At 44.4% G+C, this 14,356-nt stretch overlaps 1 protein-coding gene across 1 annotated transcript in view; it reads left to right on the top strand.

The window, feature by feature from the left end:
- RBCK1 (RANBP2-type and C3HC4-type zinc finger containing 1) overlaps window positions 1-14,356 on the top strand; it is a 629,308-nt gene that overhangs the window by 421,167 nt on the left and 193,785 nt on the right. Inside the window, exon 8 of the mRNA XM_069650952.1 lies at window positions 11,358-11,518. Coding sequence (XP_069507053.1) covers window positions 11,358-11,518 — 161 coding nt within the window. The remainder of the gene's footprint in view (window positions 1-11,357; window positions 11,519-14,356) is intronic.

Raw genomic sequence — 14,356 nt, 5'->3', positions numbered from 1 at the left:
ACAAACTGTAATACTCCGCAGCTTCCACTAGATGTCGGCCTATGCACAGCATGTGAATCTAAGCAGATACAAGCATCAGAAATACGATTACGGTGAGTAATGTATCCCATATATATATATATATATATATATATATGTGACTCTCGCTATCCGTCATAGAGATGTGACTCTCACTAACGACTGTGGCCACGAATACCTGTGTTGCAGTGTTTCATAAAGATACAAAATTGATAACTTAGTTTCCTTCTTCAGTTCAGATTCTTATTTAATCATATTCAGTCTTTTGTGCTCTCAGTGAAGTTTTCCCACGCCTCCACCTCTTGCCACACCTTCAAGTAAGATATGTGATGTTCCTCGGGCTGCTTCCTTAGATTAACATTCTTTAATCCTGCCAACCAATTTATTGTTACCGAAAATTGACAACACCATGATCCTGATATGATATGATTGTTTATTTATATAGCGCCTATACACAATGTGTTTCAAAGCGCTTCAAGGCAAGGGAGGGAACAAGGGAAAATACAACCACATTCTTACAGGCCATGAACATTAAGGATGTGAAATTAACTATCGTACTCGGCCTGACGACATTTCAGATAGTGCAGGAGCTAAGACATAGATAAGGAAGGGAGGGGGAGAGTGGAAGGAAATGGAAACAGACAGGCGACTACCGTACTAGGCCTGACAACATTTCTGGTAGAGCCAGAGAAAAACAAAAGGTGAGGGAAAGGGGTGCAGAAAGGGAGGGGAGGAACAAACAAGTGACTATCATACTAGGCCTGACGACATTTCAGATGGTGCTGGAGGGGCTGTGAGGAGGAAAAAAACAGTAATGGGAGGGTGGAGGAAACAGACGAGGTTGCTATCATATTAGGTCCAGGAACAATTCTGATAGAGTAAGTGCATAGAAGAAAGTAAGGGAAGGAGATAGGAAAAGGGAGAAGGGAAAGGAGGAGAGAAAAGAGAGTAAGCAGTCAAAAAGAGTGGAAAAGCAAGAGTGGAGAGCGAATACAATTGCAGAAGTCAGTACTAACACATAATGTTGCAAGCCAGTATACAAGATGAAGATGGGAACAGCATGATTCAGGGCAACCATGAGTACCAGATGCAAAGATGCAAGATCCTGGGGTTTCCTTGGTCTTCTTTTCTTCCATATAAACAACTTATCGTCTTTGGTTGCTCTTGCTGTGAGAGGCACTCTTGCAGTATACCACTCTCATATGTACTGGTCTTGAAAAGAATTGTAACGTTTATACCCACTTTAACCTGAATAACTCAAATGTGTCCCAACAGTCTCAACACTGCTAACTCCAAGGCCTCACAAGGTATTCACTCTGTAAGAAACTCATGGTGGCAACAGTAAAGACAGACACAAGTGATTACAGTTCAAGGGTGTTTATTAAACTGTATAAATCGGTTGGAAATACGCCTAATCTAAACCTTAGTCTAAGATGGGAGCAAGCTACGACCATCACATAATAATAAGACTGTCCTAGTGGCGTCTTGTCAAATAAAAGGGCCTATACAAAAAAAAAACTATTGGCAATCCTTACAGCTAAGTTCAAAAAGAGTGTGGGATAGTGTTCTCAAGAAAAGAAAGCAGTGTTCACAAATGATAAGCCAGGATGTTATAGCCGGGGGTCTCCCTTCCCCACGTTTTTAGCACGAAACAAGGCAGGACCTTTGAGCACAGCACACCCCTGGGCCTCGCCAGTACGAGGTTACAATTCCTTTTAACACTGTCAGGACCTTATGGGGCCAAGTCTTTTTCCTGCAAAATCTCTTGCCTGCTGAACCATAAACAATAAACAAACAAAACAAAAGTTCCTTTGGTAATCTTTCATGTTGGGCAATTGCTCTTCGCCCCTTGCATCCCTCTCAGCCGGCTCCGATCCTTCTTGCAACGTTGGCCTCCCTCAATCGTGTTCACTATGGCCTTTCACTCAAAAATGTATTACTCAACAGTCTCAATGTCTTTTTAACCAACTATCCATTGTGGACATCCCTCAGCCGGGTTCACACCTGTCATCACAATGTTCACAAGTATATCACTGTTTTAGCCTCAACTCTGTCTGGTTCACATGTGCCAGTTTGCCAGTTCAATCGGTTTTCTCCAATGTGTCAAAGACTTTTGAGTGTACGAGGCGTTTTGCTCAACCCTCGTAGGACCACTTTAATACTCCACAATAGCCTCTCCTAAGGCCTCTTGGTTTTCGTAGTTTCAACAAAAACAACAAAACCCATAAGAGCTTCAGTCAGACTCCTTCGAATGAGCCCCCGCGACGCCTGACCACTCGGCTTCTGAACCTCTTACTAGGGTTTCTTTAAAGTTCAATTACACAGGTTCTTTGTTCAACACAGTTGCTGCCTGAAACCTTGGGCCCAAAACAGTTCGGTTTTACTATCTGTTTTCTCTGCTCACCGGCTGTGCTGAACTGTTGATGTTTCTTGTCTCGGGAGTCAAATACAGCACCACGGCAGTAAGTGCTTCTCCCCGCTTTGACTATCACCGTGGCAGGGCCCCATGTACCATTGACACCTGTCAGACCACACGCAAGCTGGACTTCCCGGTCTTATGTTTTCCCTTTCGGAGGCTTCGCAGATCTGATTTGTAAAGGGCAATTGCAATTCCCTCTTTGTCCCTCCAGGTCTCTCCGCCTTTCTCCTCCGTTTGAACTGCTGATCCGGAATAGCTGCTTCCTCTTGCATTCGGCCTTGCTCGAAGTGTGCTTTCATGCTACGCCTTTTATCCCTGTGCGGAAGGGAAAGGGCCATCAGGTGTGCGTAGTTATTGTTAATTGCCGGACTCTGCCTGACCCTTGTGTTGGGACATGTCAGATAAATGGCCCTGGTGTTGGAAAGGGTTTGTGTTGGAAAGGGGGGGGGGGTAGAACTTCTGAGTGTTCTACGAGGTAGGATGGGGGAAAAGGTGTTCTAAGAAAGGGTGTACCACGTCACACCCGTCCGTGTCCCTCTTCCACTCCCCGATGACCCCCCATCCAGGTGATCCTCCCACACTGGTCCACCCCCAGGAACTTGATCCAATAGCGATGGCCATGTCCTAGCCACCTGAATGACAGATCCATGGGGACTAGTCAGGGAGACACCTTCAGGTTTCTCACAACTCCCTTTTCAAATCTGTAAACCGCAGGGTTCTCAATTCATTGATTCAAGTGCCCTGATTTCCTCTGAGATCGAGCACCTTTTAAGGTTATCAATAATTTCTGGGTTGAAATAGCCTTTAGTGTATTGGGTTCTATTGAATTACAGTGTTTCAAAGGCTTCCAAGCACTTCTAAGACTGTTTTCCCAGATGTCCTAGCACCTCACATGACAAGTGTTCTTAAAGTTCCTCAGTGCCTCTTGACATCAAAGTGTTGTCTTGGGTTGCTAGCACTGTATATGTCAAGTGCCCTGCAAGACCTCAGCTCCTTCTTCCTCAAATGCTTGTCTCTGCTCCTCAGCAACTCATGTGGGTATTACTCATACTGGCTTCTCAACACTTCATGTGTCAAATGCTATTCAAAACTTCCTGGCACACCTCTCAGCAAGTGGGCGTCTTGGATTCTTAGTACATTACGTTGATCATATGGCACTCCATGGACTAGTTGGCTTTAGAAGACAACCTTTTTATATATATTGTTTGAACTTTCTCCCTTCTGCCCTTGTGATTCTTTTGAGTGTCTTGTGTTTCCTGTGTCTTTCCCCTGGAGAGAAATGGGCAGCTTGATGTAGGATTAGGCATGTTCTTGATGTCAAATGTACACACCACTTTTATTCCTGGATGTTTTGTTTGGCTGTATTAAAATGTGTTCTGTTATAAATTTAAATAAACGTGAACTATTTAGTTTCCCTATATCTCCATGTCTTTGACGGCCAGCACTCTGCTCCCAGTATCCTTCCTCCAGCACCAAACAGATGATTTGTCATCTTGGGCTTCATTTTGTACTCTTGCATGCTGCCTCTTCATCTACTACTTGCACTGGAAAGGGTTGCCCATGTCTGATTCTTCAAGGGATTGGCTGGGACTCAGACTTCCTCTCCGCAATGGCACCACGATCTGGGGGTACTCACATTCTCCATCCGCCATTTTGTTTTTGTACTCTTTCTTGCAGCATTTGCAGACCCAACACATCTCTGTGCCTCTCAGGACTATCTCAAAGTGTACAGGAAAGAGGGCCTGCTTGAATGTGTGCTCATAAGCTCCATTCCCTCACAGACTATCACTGTCCACTTTCATCTCCAGGAATCTGTTCTGTATCCTCATTACAGGTATACAACCCCACATATACTTAATTCTAAGCCCATAGTTCTACTAAACACGTTTGTCACCCAAGCTTATCATTACTTCATCAAGCTCACTTGCACGTCCTGTCACTATTCCCCTCGGACTTTAAAAGTCCTATGAAGGGAACAAAAGGTGGCTTGGGCAGTGTACAAAAACAATCAAAGAAATTAAATATTAATTATAAAAAAGGGAAGATTAAAAAAGGTTACCTTCATTATAAACCGATTCATATAATACCTAGCTAAAGTTCACAGGACCGAGTCTGATTTAATTAAGTGTCTCATGTTGGATATTTTAACTTCACTAGTTACTGTGACTTATTTACATACCATGAAAATCACAGTTATGAATGAGACCATCACCCGTGGAACCATGGCCCAGACCCATTCTCGAGTATAACAGAGGACACCTTGAGCTCTCACTATGTCCAAACATTATTTATGAAGCTGCCCTCATTTCAGAAACATAATCTAGTCCTGGTTGTTTTGGCAATCTGTATTTGGCTGCTTGGCAATTTTGTTCCCTGATCGGTTAAACACAGGATCATTCATGCAGTTGTTTTGTGCTTGTGCTGTATGATTCAACTTCTGGCACCACATTTATGATATGACCATATTTATCTTTTGTTCATAGAAATTATGCACCTCTGTGCCGGTGTTCTTCTGGATTGTCACCTAACGTGACTTTTATTGTAAGGTACAAGAGCATGCAGGGCCAATAGTATAGTCCATGCTGCAGAAGACTGTTGTGCTTCCTCTGCTCTGCTGAGGGGCACATGATGCTGATGTGAAAGCTTGGTAGATCTACTTTTATTGAAGACACATGTAATGGGCATTGTCTGTGCCAATTGACTCATTACTGACCACCCAGTGCAGAAGTGCTTGGTGCAGACCTTTACATATTCTGTTTCTGCAACAGTGATTATGGCTTGGCAATGATAAAGTATCTCTATGTGCCAAGAGTGACAGAGTCTGTCCTCCTTGATCTTCTTGTTTGAGCTTGGTCACACAGTCTCTTTTTCCACCTTGTGGTAATTCAGCCTGTGTTTGGTGAGTGTTTGCCTGTGCTTCGGATTTGTTTACGAAAATTAGGTAATCTGCAAGTTTAAGATTTTGCCCCAGTGACTTTTAGCATTCTAGCTTGTTCTGTCATCCCAGTTTTGTCTGCTAGTACATTGTGTGTCTTTTAGGGCCTGTTCTAACATCTCCCCTGTCTTTGGTTTCCTTTGTTGTTCATCTGTGGGGCACTGCTGCCAAACATCCACAATTCTGAAATATATTGTTGAAGGGATTGTTTTGAGGGTTGTTTCGAGGGTTTTGCTGTTAGCAACAGCACCTACAAACGCTTTAGTTGTGGGGGATGTCTATAATGGACTCTGTGCATTCAGAAAATTTAAAATTAGCACTTTACCCACTGCCCATTCATACATGAGGTGCAAAAGACAATCTCACATCCCGTAAACCTAAACACATTCCTTCCACTGTGGGGTTGACATTGTAGGACATGTAAGGAAAGCATGGTATCAATGTAAGACAAACACAAGTGATCACAGTGTCAGGGTGTGTATTGAACTTTATCGGGTGTGTGAAATGCCTATCTAAACCTAAATCTAAGATGGGATCAAACTATGACCATCAAATAATAATAATACAGTCCTAGTAGAGTCTAGTCAACTACAAAAAGGGCCTATACTAAAAAGAAATGCCAATCCTCCCTGCCATGCTACAAATAGTGTGGGATAATGTTCACAGAAAGAAAGAAGTGTTCACGAAATGATAAGTCAGGATGTTTAGGTCGTTGGCCTCCCTTTCCCACGTTTTTAGCACAGGATAAGGCGGGTCACTCGAGCACAGCACACTCTTGGGCTTCTTCGACACAAGGTCACAGTTCCTTTTACCAACATCGGGCCTTCTGTGCCCAAGTCTCTTTGCTTCAAAGGGCCTGATGTACCAGAAACAACAAACAAAGTTCCTTTCCAAATATTCAAGTCGGGAGATTCACTCTTCACCCTGGATCCCCCTCAGCCGGGCTTAGATCCTATTTTCACAATTAGCTTCCCTCAGTCGGGTTCAGACCAGCTTTAATTCGTAGGCAGCCCTCAGTCGGGTTCACACTTGCCACAACAATGTTTTCTCGGGTGAGTTACCGTTCACCCAGGATCTCGCTCAGCCGGGCTCAGACCAATTTCAGTTTACAGACAATGGAAGACTTTCGAATGTGCCCAGGATTCAACTTAACCAGCGTCGGGGCCACTACGATTTCACAGTTCGATAATTTGTACACGCTCAAGGGGTGGGGAGGGTACCAAACAGAGACCTTTGAGTGAGTACCCACATGACGCTGGACCACTCTGTATCTGGTACGTATGTCGGTTTCATAAAGTTCAAACAGTTCCTTTCTTCATACAATGTTGCACTTGCAACCGTGAGATAATAACACAATTCGGTCTTCTATCAGTTTCTCCAACTAACCAGCTGTGTTGAACTCGCTGGCGTTGCTTTGCTGTCGGAGTCAAGGGCAGTACCACAGTGGCAATCGCTTCTCTCCGCCGTGGCTATCAATGCAGGAGGGCCCTGTGCACTTCTGACACACACTACACTGTTCGCCAGTTGCATTTCCTGGTCTTATGTTTCTTTTCCCTGAGGCCTCTTGAAAGTTGCGGTCCTTTGGTGAAAAGGGCAAGGGTAATTCCCTCCTTGTTGTCTCGGTTTATACAGCCATGTCGGAATTGCTCCTCGTGCATTTTGCCTTGCTCAGAGTGTGCTTTCGTGCACCGCCTTTTAGCCGTGTGTGAAAGTGTGATGGAAGTCAGGTGTAATTATCAGTGATTGCCTGACTCTGCTGACCGTTGCGTTGGGACATGTCAGGTATACAGCTCTGGTGTTAGTCCGTTGTCGCTCACAATGAACTCTCTGTGGGAAAGTGTGTTGGAAAAGAGGGAGGGTGAGTTTCTAGGTATCAAAAGGTGTCATAAGGAAGGGGATACCCCGTCTCACCCTTCGGGGTCCCACTTCCACTCCCCGAAGACCCCCCATCCAGGTGATCCTCCCGCACTGGTCCACCTCCAGGAACTGGATCCAATAGCGATGGCCGTGTCCTGGCCACCTGGATTACAGATCCCTGGGGACAAGCGGGTGAGACACCTTCAGGTTTCTCACAGACATCCATAGGAAAATAACCCACACAAACACACACACAGGTGCTGGGGAAGATCCATTTCCTCCCGTGTGGGCCTCCCGCTGCCCTCTGGAAAAGCCACTACTAGTAGAGAACATATTGCTCACAAGCACAGATCAAAGTGCCCACCACCCACTAGATGAGCGGGGAGGTTTCCAACCCGACGACAGATTACTTCTCTCATAGGAAACCATACGTAATTCACTAGCAACTTTAGCTCAAACTGTTCTTCAATGCAGCTGGATTTTCTCATTGTATACCACAGAAACAACGCTGCAGCAAAAGTATACACACGATTGTTGCATCTGTGGCTCACGCTGATTCTCTGTTGAGATCCGCGTGAGCCATTGAATGTTCTGAAGATAACAGTTAGGGAGAGTTAGCGGCACGGTGACTGGCCACCTGTCTCCCCTGCTCTGCATTTACATAGGATAAATGTTATAAACCTCATCTGGCCTTGAATTTCACTTTCCAAAAGTGGCGACGAGGAACGGGATGTGAAAGGCAAGCCATCGGTGCTAACTGAGCTGTGTTTCTCTTCACGTTGCGCTGCACGCTGGCATGTTTCAACTCCGCCTTCTCAAATGAAAGTTTTTTTGGGGGAAGAAATTAACCTTGTGAGACCCAGGAACTTCAGCTACACTTTGCAGAACGGCAAGGAGCATTTAGGGGGATAGAGGGGCCGAAGAGAAGGATTTTATTGTAGTTATTTAGCAGAGGAGAGTGTAGAACACATTTTAAGGAATTGAAAAGAAAATATTGACTTTCAAAAAAGAATAAGAGAAGATTTGTGAATGCATAAGGAAGATTGCCTATTAAAATATGGAAGTGAGTGGAACAAATGCAAGGAGGAGGAGGAAGAGGACAAATAATTTACCAGATGGGTGTCAAGGTTGAAAGAACGATTTGTGGAGAAGACTAATATAGTTCTTGAACGCTTCAATTTCTATTCAAGGAAACCGATACCTGGTGAAGGTATTGATGGTAATGTGGACGCCTTAAGAGGTCTGTCTGCAAAGTGTGGCTTTGAGAAAATAACACCCAAACAAGTTTTGCGTGACCAGATATTGATGAATGCTTATAACAAAATTAGAGAGAAACTGTGGACAGGAGCTAATCCTGATTTGCACACTGAATAGAGATAGGATTATTGAAGCATTGGAGTTAAGCATTAAGGTGCTTGAAGGAGAAAAGAAAGATGACTTGTACACCATTGCCCAGCAAGAAAAGAAATGCAAAAAATTAGAAGGGATGTACAGAGTTCATACGTGCATCAATCTAGGAGCGGCAGGAGCCATTGCTTCAGATGTGCCAAAGAAGATCAACTTGCAAACTGCAAAGACTGTCCAGCCTTAGAAAATGAGTGTTCAAATTGTGGAGGAAGAGGTCACTTTGTAAGGATGTGCTATGTGAGACATAAGAGCAAGATACACTATATTGAAGGCAATGTTGTCAGCAGAGTAGATGAAGTGGTGGACTACGTTCAGATGATAAATGGAGGACTTAGTCAGGATGATAGTGAAAGGCCTTGGTGTTCTGTTTCATTTGATGGACACATGAAGAGAGTAATGGCGGACTCGTGTTCCAGGTATACCATTTTAGAATTTGTTGACTTTAAGGATGTGTTTGGAGAGTGCAAAATGTATACGTCTGATATTAATCCAGGAGGATATGGAGGAGGAAAGATTGATATTTTGGGTTATGTGTTTAGTAACATTGAATATAATGGAAGGAAAACACGAGCTAAGGTGTAGATGGCGAGTTCAGGGGCAGCCATTCTGGGTTGGATTCAACAGGGTGAATTAGAAATTAAGTTACATCCGGGTGATTTCAAAAGATGAGTGGCACAAAGAAATGTCTAAGTGTGTGGTATTAACGCAAGTAAAAGGAGTATTGTATCAAGGGTTGGCCACCTGAGAAAAGCTTGAAAGGGGAATTGGGTTCAATGAAGAAAATAGCAGATGCGATTTGTGTTCAAGGAGAATGTGTTGAGAGGTGAGGTGTTAATTCCTCCCTGATCATTGAGGGTGAGAGTAATCAAGGTTGCGCATGAAGGGCAATCGGCGCAGACATTTGGTGGCCGCATATGGACTCGGACAAGACCATCCACAGTGGTGTCTCCTCTGTATAACAGCCCCTGCTTTAGGAAGAAGAAAGGGCTGCCTTTCCCCCATCCTTCTTTGGGTAGGGCCTGTAGGAAAGCTTCAGCGAGCATGGAATTGTTTCGGTGGGCAAATGCTAAATCCGGCAGGAGAGTTGTCTCATCATCCCTGAGATTCGGGATGTTTAAGGTTTTATCCGCTTCCCCAAAGCCCTGAATCCCTCTTTCTGTCTCCTCAATCTGGTTTACTTCTTCACACCGTGGGAACACTGCCTTTTCATGAATCCCCTGGGCTATCTTATCTACTGGTTTTGTTTCAAATAGGTTTTCCCCATGGTTCTGGATCAACACCTTTACATCCCCTCTAAAATCTGGGTCTATGACTCCGGCCAATATGTCTATACCAAACTTCCACACTATGAACTTTTTGTCAAGTGTGGTGAAGTCCTGGGCTCTGTGTCACAATAGTGATAAGGTACTAAGCACAAGAGTGAGTCACATGAATCCAGTGGATTTACCAGTAGGTCCATGGAAATAAATTGCCATAGATATAGCAGGGCCTTTCCAAGTGTTATCGGATGATTATAGATATTTGGTTAGTGTGACGGACTATTATTCCAAGTGACCAGTTGTTTAACCCATGAATGAGGTGAATACTATGAATGTGAAGACTCTGTTAGAGAAGGTATTTGCTAATGTGGGAGCACCGGAGAAATTGGTATCTGACAGTGGAGTTCAATTCAAATCAAAAGAGATGGGAGAATTATTAAGTAACCATGGTGTGGAACATGTTTGTCCTACTTTATACCATCCACAGGGTAATGGCATGATAAAAAGATGTAATAGAATGTTGAAAGAATTGGTTCAGATGTGCATACAAAATAATTGGAACTTTAAGAGTGAATTTGTTACATTTATTGTTTCATACCATACGACTCCTTACAGTGTAACGGGGGTGACTCCTTTTCAGTTAATGCAAGGGAGGCTGCCTTGCCGTGGAATGGGGAGATGCAGAAAGAGTTGCATGACAGAGTACGCAATAAACAAATTGAGCAGAAAGGATATACCAATGGCAAACTTGGAGCGAAAATGCTTGGTATACAAAGAGGTGATTGGATAAGAGTCAATACCTGAAAAGACGGTAAAGGGATTGTCTAGATTTTCAAGTCCTACGAGGGTGAAAGAGTGGATAGGAACTTGTGTGCAGTTCGAAAATTGAGATAGATGGAATATGAATAGGATTGTACCGAGTCATGGGGGTAGAAGTGCAAGTGAGGATGGAATGAGTGGTCCGTGGAAGGATTTGGTGGAAGGGCAAAGAGAGAATGAACAGAAGAATATTCCTGTAGGTGAGACGAATGAAACACAGAGACAGCAGCAAGTGTGATCAAGATAAGGAGGAGACAGAGCGTGTGGTGCAAACTAGCGGGAGAACAAGATCTTTGTTGAGGGGTCCTCCAATGAAATACATGGATTATGTAATGTGCTAAAGTTTTGTTCTTTGTTGTTGTTAATGCAAAGGAGGCAGATATGTTGCATCTGTGGCTCGCGCTGGTTCTCCATTGAGACACGCCTGAGCCACTTAATATTCTAAAGGTGACGGTTGGGGAGAGCTAAGCTAGCGGCATTGTGACTGGACGCCTCTCTTCCCTGCTCTGTATTTACATAAAAAAAAAATGTTATAAACCTTAACTGGCGTTGAATTTCACTTTCCACAACGCTCTAGCTTACTTGTTAAATGAAACCTTGTCTTCATCTTTGTGAGACTAACCATACATGTGTTGCCTTGTAGGTAAGGGAGATGCAGAGGACCCAGAACTATGAGCGCCTCATACAAGTGGATGAACAGAGCCTCGTTCCCACTGATGATGCCATAGACTGCCCAGTCTGCTATGTGACCCTGGAGCCTGGTGAAGGTGTGACTCTGCGGGAGTGCCTGCATAGTTTCTGCAGGTAAGAACTTGTAGTAGAGCTTCCCGTCCTGACACTGTTATATGGGCAATATGACATAATTTACCGGGACTGAATGATTAAAATCACAGTGATTAACTTGTCCTGACTCGGTTATCAAATTCACCAAATATCCCAGTGGGGCCACTCTTTTAACAGTCCTAGGCTGAACTTGGTTTTTTGTTCCTGTTGGAGAACATAATGGTTTTCCAGGGCCCCACAGCTGGTCACATGGTTTTAAATGTTTCTGATGGGTAGCAAGGCAGAGGAATCTCTGCTTGTTTAAAATGGTGGTGAATTCATAAGACTGAAAAGAGTGGATTTTGCATGTTCAACATATTTATGCAAATTGTGAAGCTTTTGTGGGGCTTTTGGCACTTAACTTGCTGCTACTCTGTTCCTAGGAGTTGCACAATGAGCAGCCACATAGTTGCACCTAGTGATTTCACTTATGGGTTATGGAAAACGGGCAGTAAAACAAAATCCTGATATTCCGTTTATTCGTTCTATTTCATTTTATTTCTGTGGAGTTTCAGAGAAGTGATGTCACTGCTAGAATATTTCATTACACTGGCTGCCTTGAGCACGCCCGAACCAAAGTCCATCTTTCCATGTTACCAATTCAATGAGTTCATGTGTACAATGCTGTTATATTTTGCTTTGGTCAGGGCCAAAATGCAGAACTTAGGTTTGGCACTCTAACTTCTCTTGAATGGGGAAATTACATCACATACCACCTGGTTCACAGTCCCAGTTACTGAATCTATAATCAAAGCAGTATCCTCTATGGAAAGATGTGACTAAAGAAAAAGTAAATCCAAGTAATCTGAAGGACTGCTCTGTAAAACCTGGTATTACACGAAGTGAGAATATCAACTCGATGAGGGTTTGTAAATGTTTATGGCACAATTATTCAAAAAAGTGGTGATACCTTTATCCTTAGCCTTATTACTCCAAATCTATTTTTTATGTTTTGTTGACGTATAACGTGCACCTCTACAACAACAGAGGCAGTCACCAGGCACTCACGTGGCTCTGCAATAAAGTGGACGGGGTGGGTTAGTGAGGGTGGACTGATAAGATAGGTCCAGAACCAGGAGAAACTGGCATCTGTGTTTGTTGGATTGCAGATGGGTTGATTGCGGGCACTTGCTTGTTGTATCCGTAAGGGTGAGACCCAATGCCTGTGTTGTTTATTATATGTGAATGTCTGGTTATGTTAGGTGTGTGTTTGTGTGTTTTGCGGGTAGATTGGCTGGTATTTAAGGTTGTGGTTGTGTGCACTGGTTTGTTGTATCCGTAGGGGTAAGGTCCAGTGCCTGTGGTTGTTTGTTTGCGAGTGTTACTTACGTGTGTGTTTGTGTGTAGTTTGGCTAACCCATAGGGCATGTGTAGTACTAAGGAGGTGTGTTGGAGGGGAGCGTAGTGGTTAACACATTGGGGACTCTCAAAGTTCTTTTAGGGGGCTATTCTTCCTAGTTCTATCGAAGTGTGATGCATGGCTAATGTACACAAATGTATCTGAATGTGACACATGGTTAATCTTCACATTTCTATCTAGTGATCCGCCTGGCTAGTCTTTACAATTCTATCTAATGTTAGGGAGATTTTTCTACAGCCCTCTGGAGGGGATGTAAACTCTTTAAAGGATATCATTGGCTGAGCAGTCAGGCCTCACTCAATGAAGTAGGTAGGCTGGGAGCGAGGCACAATTCATCCCTGGCCACTGCCCACCCACTTCACTGCAAAAACTCTTTCCTCCTCCCCTTCTTCCCACTCCTCCCATCCCTGGCCTCCCAACCTCCCTCCGCCCTTCTCGCCTCCTTCTCTCCTATCGCATCGGACAAGGTCATTAGGGTTGTCCGCTCTATGAAGGTCTCCTCCAAACAGGTCTCCCCCTGTTCTTCCAGAACTATTAAGGACAGCATTGTCTCCCTTGCCCCTGCACTTGCTGATTTCTGCAATCGCTCTCTTGCTACTGGGTCTTTCACCTCTTCCCTCAAGCACTCTCATGTGACCCCTCCTGAAAAAGCCTTCTGCCGACCCCTCGTGTCTGGCTAACTACCACCCCATCTCTATTACTCCCTTCCTTGAGAAACTCCTGGAGAAGCTGATTTTCCCCCCCAACTAGCCCAGCATACTGTGCTCGTTGGTTGCCTACACTACCATCAATCTGGATTATGACCATCAAGAGGCACATAAACTGCTCTTCTGAACACCTGTGAAGAACTGCTGACATCTCTTGACACTAACTCTCCTGCTGTCCTTATTCTACTTGGTCTTTCCTCAGCATTTGATACGGTCAACCACTATCCTCATAAAATGGCTTCATGATACCCTTGGTTATCTCTGAGCCGGCACTGGACTGGCTTGCATCCTTTCTCACTGACCATCCCTCCCCGGTTATCCTGGGCTCTTTCTCCTCTCCTACCCCTATCTCCACCTGTGGCGTTCCCCAGGGCTCTACCCTCTCACCCTGGCTCTTTAATGTCTATCTCGCTCCGCTTGCTCACCTCATCTCCACTTTCTCCCCTCACTTCCAGTGTTATGCAGATGACACCCAATTCTTCTTCAAACTTCCCTCTGATGCTCTCGCTTCTTCCTCTACCATCCCGACTGACTATCGCTATCCACTCCTGGTGTTCCTCCAATGATCTCTGCCTCAATGCCAGCAAGACTGAGATCCTTCCCATTGGGGCTCACATTCCCTATTTCCTCCCTTCACTCTGGCCACCCTCTATGGGCTCACCCCCTTCTTCCGCATCTGAAGCCAAAAACCTTGGAGTCATCTTCAACTCCTCTCTCCCTTTCCTCCCTCACATCTTGGGCCTTGCCGTAAAG

The sequence above is a fragment of the Ambystoma mexicanum genome, chromosome 3p, assembly GCF_040938575.1.
Source record: "Ambystoma mexicanum isolate Mex_15411 chromosome 3p, UKY_AmexF1_1, whole genome shotgun sequence".
NCBI classification, from domain to species: domain Eukaryota; kingdom Metazoa; phylum Chordata; class Amphibia; order Caudata; family Ambystomatidae; genus Ambystoma; species Ambystoma mexicanum.
The sequence above is the reverse complement of the archived record's forward strand: the minus strand, read 5'-3'. Positions and strand labels throughout refer to the sequence as shown.